The sequence below is a fragment of the Gavialis gangeticus genome, unplaced genomic scaffold (assembly GCF_001723915.1).
Source record: "Gavialis gangeticus isolate Ggan-Ray unplaced genomic scaffold, GavGan_comp1, whole genome shotgun sequence".
In the NCBI taxonomy this organism is placed as follows: domain Eukaryota; kingdom Metazoa; phylum Chordata; order Crocodylia; family Gavialidae; genus Gavialis; species Gavialis gangeticus.
Window position 1 is genome coordinate 47,379,446 of NW_017728997.1, and position 7,736 is coordinate 47,387,181.

A 7,736-nucleotide genomic window follows, 5' to 3' on the forward strand; every position below is an offset into this window, starting at 1 on the left:
GCAGGCTCCTACCCTGGGGTTTTTTAAGAGGAGGTTAGATGAACACCTTGCTGGGGTCGTTTGACCCCAGTACTCTTTCCTGCCATAGCAGGGGGTTGGACTAGATGATCTGCTAAGGTCCCTTCCGACCCTAGAAACTATGAAACTATGTTCACAGCAAGGCTCTGGAGAACTTGAAAGCAGGCTGAAAGCTTTGCTAAGTGGAAGCTGTATCTTTACTCACCTCACAGTTTTATTTCATTTCAGAGCCCCCAGAAAGACTTTCCATCTTGGCTTTCCCATCTCACCTCTCAGGAGCAGCCAGCAAACCTGCATGGGGTAGGTATTCACCCTTATAGAAGTACATCCCTGTGTCCTGGGATGGGGGTGGGGAGGTAGCAGGGGGGGCCTAGGCTGGACTGTGGTGAGGGTAGCCAATAGACAGGGAAGTCCTCTGTGAGAGAGCTTGGCTGAGAGAGGCTGTTCCTCACTCCGACTCAGGAAAGTTGCACATAGGTGCCCTGCACATGCTGAGAGCCAAATGCTTATCAGGTATCTGGTACGCACACCCTTGGGCACTGGAAATTAGGGGGAAGAGATTGTTTGCTTTGGAGGTGGAAAAGATGGGTGAGAGGCAGCATCTTCTGATCAAGTAAGCTGACTGGATAATAGCTATGATCTGGATGTGCCTGAGGCACAATGATAAGCACCAATATTCATTATTGTAAAAACAAGTTTAACCCTGCCCTCTGCAGTTAGGGCTGTAGCATCTTACCCCACTTCCAGCTCCCTCCTCTCCTGACAAAGGCTGTCCCCTCAGACATTGCATAGCCTTATGGCTTAGCAGGAGATTTGGGGAGGGTCACCAGTGAGTTCTTCTCTGTCAGGCCCTGCAAGAAGATGCTGAGGTCCTGGGTTACCCTCTCCTGTGCCATGTGTCCTTCCTTGCCCTGGTTCATTGTGGGTGTGAACTGCTTTCTAATCAGAATGGTGGTACTTTGTGCTGGGGAAAGTGACTGCCCAAGGGGCAGACCGAGCCTACCTGACTGGGGAGACCATTCAGAACTCACCACAACAGGGAAAGGGAGTGCAATCAACCTATGCAGGCCCCTCCACTGGACTGCTGAGCCCTCTCTGGCAAGCTGGGATATAGTGCTTTTCTAACACATGAAGTATATCCAAGGATGGACAGTAGCTCCTGCCTCCAGGTTAGACTCTCAGAGAACTCTTTACTGCACTGAAGTTTCTTTGATTGCCCCAGTCATTCAGACACCCTTCTTCTAGGCTTATGCAGGGCATGATGCAATGGCACTTCCTCCACCCTGTCACTTCATCCCAAGGGAACAGAGCAGGGAGGTCTCTGCAACATAGAATCTTAATGCTTAGGGAGCATGTGCAGGGGTTGATATCTCAGAGGGGAAATTGGAGACAGTAGAGCTGGTAGTCAGAAAAATAGGACTAAGCAGAGAGACCTGGGCACAGTGCAGCCGAGAGAGGTGGCTGGTTACTATTCTCAAGGGTTAAGTGAAGGACAGGGCAAGCAGGGAATGGGGCTGATCCTGCCAGCACTACAGTACCTGAGTGATCTTCCTTGGAAAGAGTGGAATAACCCATGTGAGCAAGGATTCACCAGATTGCAGCTCAAAGGGCTGATCTAAGAGAACCCTGTTGTATGTGTATGGGGACGGCAGAGCCAACTATGCATGGATGGTATGGAGATATCCTGTTCCCTCCTGCACCGCATGACTGGGTGAGGTCTTGGAATGGAGTAACCCTTGTTTTTGAACCCAGCAGGGGTTTCTGGAGCAAGTGCAGGGTAGGGTGTCTGTTTTAGAAAGGCTGAGGAATGGAACCTGGTGTTGCCAGCAAGGCTCAGTGTTCAGCTCGGACATCACAGAGCAGATGACAGACTCTATTTGGATATCATGGTGTGGAATTCCACAAGTCCAAGCTGGGATGTGAGCAGTAGTAAATGACCACTGTATGCAGCCAACACAAGTCATTATTATCTGGAAAAATGTCTGAATTGCCTCTCATATGGAATGTACCTCTCATTATTTGGACAGTTTTACAGACAGCAAAAGGTGAAACAGCCAAATGCACTGTTACAAATGGCTTTCCTGGCCTTTGCAGGCAGATGTATGCAAAGAATGACGAGCAGCGAATGGCTTCAGCAGAGCAAGCCAAGCGGACGCGGAGTGGCGGGGGAGGGAAGGGGTGTCACAGGGCTGAATGTGGTACAACGGCTCCCTCTTCCCTGCCCACCTCCGCCTGCTCCCCCGGAGCAGTGGGGCTTGCAACCACCACCTCCCTGCCTGAGGTGGTGGTGGCAGCGGAGGCTCCCTCCCCCTGCCTCCGTCCACATCCTCCCCCAGAGCAGCAGGGCTTCCAACCGCCTCCCTGCCTGAGGTGGTGGCGGTGGCTCCCTCTTCCCCCACCCGCCTCCTCCCCTGGAGCAACCGCAACCACCTCCCTGCCTGCAGTGGCTGCGGTGACAGCGGCTCCCTCCCCCTGCCCGCCTCTGCCTCCTCTGGCAGTTGCAAGCAGCAGGGCAGCCAGTCACCACCAGCCCTCTTGGTGGCACATGCACAGTTGCCCAAAAGCATTGTGGACAAACAGATGCACAAACGGACAGATTAAGCCCTTTATTATATTAGAATATTGCAGTAGGACCTAGAGCGAGAGCTGGCAATGTGTAGCCCATGGGCCAGAGGTAGCCCACAGAGCTACTGGATCTGGCCTGCTGAGCTGGAAGGATTTGCCTGTGCCCACACCCATGCTGGGGCTGGGTAGCTGGAAGCTGTGTCCCTGTCACTGCCATTTTCCCCTGACCCTTACTCTCCAGCTGCAGCTCAGGTTCTAGCCATTTGGGAAATGAGCTGACTGAGGCTGGGTGGCTTCTAGCTATGCCCATGTGTTGCAGGGCACTGAAGTGCCTGCTCCTAAAGAAGGACAAGTGTTGGTTGCTGGGGCAACCACAAGGGTCAGCTGACCGGAAGGGGGCAGGGCCTGGCCTATATAAACAGCTTAGGCTGAGGCCAAGGAGGCAGTTCCCCTTGGGTAGCCAAGGAAGTGGGAGCTCTGCCGGAGCAAGCAGAGCAGGAAGCTGGATAGCCTGAGCAGTTGCGGTATGACGATACTGGGTGGAGGAAACCCTGATAGGGATGCATGAAGGATAGCCAGGTTGGCTTGGAATTTACGTTATAGCCCAGGGGCTTTGTGTTTTTTGTTTGGTTGTTATGTAAGACCGGAGGACCGGGTGAGGCTATAAGGGGTTGGAGGAGGCCTCATGGGAGCTCCCCAGTAGTGGGGGGGGTTTCTGGTGCTGGAGAGGGCGCTGCATTTTGGGGTGTCCTGACCCTGGCCCCAGTGTGGGCAGTATCGGGAGGAGCCCAGTGTGGGTGCAGACAAGAAGCCCCAGTGGGGCACAGGACCCGAGAGGGGGTCTGGAGGCCAAGCACGGCTAAGGCCACCTGATCCTCAATTGCCGGTATCGCGAGAGAAGGCCCCAGGGAGGGCGAGAGTGTATCGCGGTGAGCCCCAGGGTGGGCACACAGCAAGAGCATTGCGTTTAGCCCCAGGGAGGGCATACAGGAATAAGAAGCCCCAGGGAGGGCGCACAAGACTAGAAGCCCCAGGGAGGGCATACAGGAATAGGAGCCCCGGAGAGGGCGAGCGTACGAGGAGAGGCCCGGCGTGGGCCGCTAAGGGAAGATAAGCCCGGAGGGCATCTGCGAGGGTGTGGACAGCAAGAATAGACACACCAATGTCCGGTACATCTGAGAGGCTTGGGGTGTGGTATTAGGGGTGGTAGGAGCCACGCATAGCCCATAGGGCTGGGTGCACCAAAATCTATCCATATAGAACAGGGGCCAGGAAAAGTAAGAGCACAGGCACAGGAAACCCCCCTTGCTGCTGACATGCCACCAAAGCCACCTAGCTTGCACCAGATTGGAGCCAGGTTATTCTGGCTCACAGCCTGAAAAGGTTGCTGGCCCCCTTCACTAGAAACTTAGTTGCATATCAAGGCTGCAGTACTCTTGGTCCCATGCAAACAGTTAGTGACAGCCCCTGTGCCAAAGAGCTTACAGCCCTGGGGTTGAGGGGGAGCAGGGTAATTTATCTTTGTGCTGCCCAGGACTGGGGAGGAGCGGTGCCTAGTGAAGGATCAGGTGATGATTCTCTAAGCTGCAGCAGGGAGGTTCTTGTCTTAGTAACCGCTACTTGTTTGCAGGGACTCCCCAATCCGGAGAAGGTGTCGGCAGAGGTGCAGCAGATGTGGGTGCTGACAGAGATGATCCATGCCAACCGAGCGGCTGCCCGCATTGGGCGTTTTGACGTTAGTTCCCAGTTATCTCTGTTTACTGCCCAGGGGCTGGCCCCAGTCTTTGACTCTGGTCTTCCTGCATGTCTTAGCAAGCACCAAGAGTATTCATGCACCCTGAAAGCTGGCAGCTCCTGCATTTACTCTGAGGTGCTGTCAGTAAGCTTCTTCCAATAGATATCCCTGTGAAAATGCTATCAGGCCACTGGAATTGCTCTTCTGTGCTGAACACAGCTTGTTCCCAAGAGGAGGGGATGGCGGGACTTGAATGAGAGGACTCAAAGCCCCTGCAGTCCCAGCCTTACCCAGCTCCCAGGTCAGCTAACAAGAGCTGCTGTCTGAAAACAGGCTCTTAAAGGGTTCTTGGCTCCTGCAGTCCCTGCCTCTTACAGCAGTGAGTTGGGAGGGAGTTTTAGGGGGCTGACAACATCCTGTTCCAGGTTTTGAGATATTCCTGTAATCCCAGTCTGTCCCAGTAGGGGGTCACTGAGGAGAGGGAGACGGGCAGCAGTATTAACAGACAGTAGTGTGGCCCTGGGAAGAGCGTGACTGATGGTGTCTGTGTTTCAGGTGGATGGCTGCTATGATGTCAATCTGCTCTCCTATACCTGAGCCCTCCTGGTAGCAGAAGCAGGCAGAGCTGCCTGACCTGGTATGCTTGTCCTCCTGCTGAGGCACATTTCACCTGCATTGCTTTGGACCCAAAGGGATAGCTACATGATAAGGGCCTTTGGCTGTCCATAGCCAGTCTCTGAGCCACCTCACAGCATCAAGTGAGTCATTTACTGATGGCCTCCCTCTGGGGCCTCTTCCAGTGGCCAAGCTTCCTGCTTTTGGGCAGCCTCTTTTCCTGTATGTTTCCCTTGGCCCTGTGAAAACCATATCACCCTCTCTCCACATTACACTGGAGAGGCCTTTCCTTCTAGGCCTGCTGTTGCTGGCCTCATCCTTTTGCTCTGTGTGGTTTGGGCAGTCAGCTGAAAGTACTCTACTCCAAACTGGAGGGGATCTTCTGCACATATGATCTTGCTGGTGGCCGCAGCATAAGAACCTGCAGTTGATGCTCTTATAATAGATACTGAGTAGGAAGTAGCTTATGGCCAACTTGTGCTCCTGCCTGCCACAATGGAACAGTGCTAATGCACAGACATGCAATGTTCACTCTGTCCTAAGGAGTCCCTCAGGGAGGCCATAGCACAAACTGAATCTCATCCTGTCCCCTGGCAGCGTGGAGATGATGGGCTTAAAGGGTGATGGTTCCTTTTTTGTTGCCTTCACCTGTGAGTAGGATAGGACATGTCTTCCTTGCATGGGCTGCTGAGATTTTTGTTGTGAGTGTTAAACAGTCCCTTTACTGGTAAGGCCTGTGTGTGACAGGGCAGAGCTGAGGCCAGGGATCTTTACCTTACTAGGTCTAGGCTGGTGGAGGGGAGAGGTACGGGATGGGTAACTGCCTTTTCAGGGAGGAAGGATCATTTCCTGGAGCCTTCTTTCTATGGGTAACAGAGACAGCAGAAATCAGCCTCAGAAGAGCAGTAGGGTGGTGAGAGCCAGTGTGTTTTCCCCCTCTCCAGCACTAATGACAGGTAAAAAGGTTGGGCTTAGCATCCCAGACATGCACCAGGTGACATCTGGGGATACCACTTTCCCTATCTTCAGTGGCATAACAAAACCAAACTCAGTTGCTATATTTCCCCAGCTGCTTGGCCTAGCTAGTCTGGGGTGATGGTCAAGTAGCAACAGGCAGCCAGACACTTATTGCCTCCTAGAGACCTTGTTTCAAGGGATTCACCGTGAAGCAACTGTGTGTGTGCATGCGTTGGGAGTGGGGGGTGCTTTCCTCTGCCTTCACGCAGTTCTGGCATTCCACGCCTGCTCCTGCCAGCCCTGAATGTGTCACATTAGAACCTCAGCTTCTTTCTACCGTGGTGAGCAGGCTTTGGCAGAGCAAATTTCATGTTGCATTTCATAGGGTTTCTCCCTGACTCCGCACTATAAAAGAGGTATAAAAGAAAAGGAAAATGGTGAAACTGGTGCTCAAAGACACTGCCTCAAGGAATCCTGGACCAAATGTACTCAGTGTTGTGCCCTGATCTCTGCCCTGAGCCCTCAGCAGATAGAGGTGGCAGGAGGGAAAGGTGCAGGATGGGAAATTCTCCAGCAGACCTGCCTGTACAGGGTCATGGAACACTTTGAAAATTTAGCTTTAGCCAGAAGTGCAGGAGCAGTTGACCTGGGACTCCCTAATGTCCTTATTGCACTGGCTATCTCTGCTTTTCTTCTTTGCCTGCAGGCTGGCTATGAAACAGTGAATGATGAAGTGTTGTTTGGGTTGGCCTCCCGTCTTCCCTATGGAGCCTGCAAAGGCAGAAGCTGGCTAGACAAGAGCTGGAGCTCCAGCAGCACTAGAAGTATAGTAGTGCCCAAACCCCTTGTAGTATTTCCCATGTTTTTTCTCCCACCCATGAGAAGTAGGGTAGTGTTATCGTCACCACTGTACCTCAGGCCCAAGGAGACTTAGCAGGGGTACTCAAGAAGTTAGTGCCTCCTAAACTTGGGCCATCCAGGCTTGTGCCGAGCCACTAGGCTGCCAATTGTTGCTTGTCCCAATCTCTACACGCTGAATAGCTACAAATATGTGCCATAACTGCCCCCGAAGGCTTGGTGGACCCTGGGGGAATGGAAAGAGCCTTGTTCTGCATTCCTTGGAGTGGGAAAGGTGTGTGTCTGTTGTGCTGGATCTCTAATAAAGGAACAGACTCCGAAGCTGGATATATGTTGTGCTTTTTTTTGGATAAAGCCTGGGCCAACCTAGCTGGCGTTCCCCCGCCCTTCCAACTAAGACTGGCAGGAGCTCCCTCCATGCTTGCAGTGCCATCACGTGTGTCACAGAATTAGTAGCCCTGTTTCTAAGTTGGCACTTGGTGCCAGCAGCGTTTGGCCCAGGAGGGGAAAGCTCACCAGGCTGTATAGGAGTGCCGTGGCTGGTGAAAGGAGATGTAGTCTCCTGTGTGATCTGCTGGGACATGCTGGTGAATCCCAAGGGCTGCTCTGCTGTGCCTCAAGGCTGTCATAGCAGTCTGCCCCAGTGAAGTGTCAAATCAAACTTGGCTCTTCTGAACACACCGACAGTCCCTGAAATCCCCTAACTGAACTGCCTGGCTGGGCTCCAGCCTGTCACGGGCAAGGCCTGCACTGTCTCTTTCATACACTTCCGAGCTGGCTTGCGACACTGGGACAATGCCAGCTGGGTGGCAGAAGGGGGGGAGATTCCCTCCCAGGCTGCTGGCGCCTAGTCCTGGCAGCCTGGGTCCTGAATGCGACGCTGTTCAAGGTGCGGGCTGCTGCGGCTTCACGCCGAGGAGCGCCCAGCGGCTGCCTCGCCGCCGCCTCCCCTCGTCCGCCCCGAGAGGGTCCGGCGGCTCCCTGCGCG

The 7,736-nt window shown here is 53.7% G+C and overlaps 1 protein-coding gene across 1 annotated transcript in view; it reads left to right on the forward strand.

Moving 5' to 3' along the window:
- The window catches only part of NICN1 (nicolin 1), an 11,279-nt gene extending 4,204 nt beyond the window's left edge, over window positions 1–7,075 (forward strand). The window contains exons 3-6 of the mRNA XM_019504623.1: window positions 247–318; window positions 4,214–4,318; window positions 4,874–4,955; window positions 6,597–7,075. Coding sequence (XP_019360168.1) covers window positions 247–318; window positions 4,214–4,318; window positions 4,874–4,915 — 219 coding nt within the window. The 3' untranslated portion in view covers window positions 4,916–4,955; window positions 6,597–7,075. The remainder of the gene's footprint in view (window positions 1–246; window positions 319–4,213; window positions 4,319–4,873; window positions 4,956–6,596) is intronic.
- The last annotated feature ends 661 nt before the right edge of the window (window positions 7,076–7,736 follow it).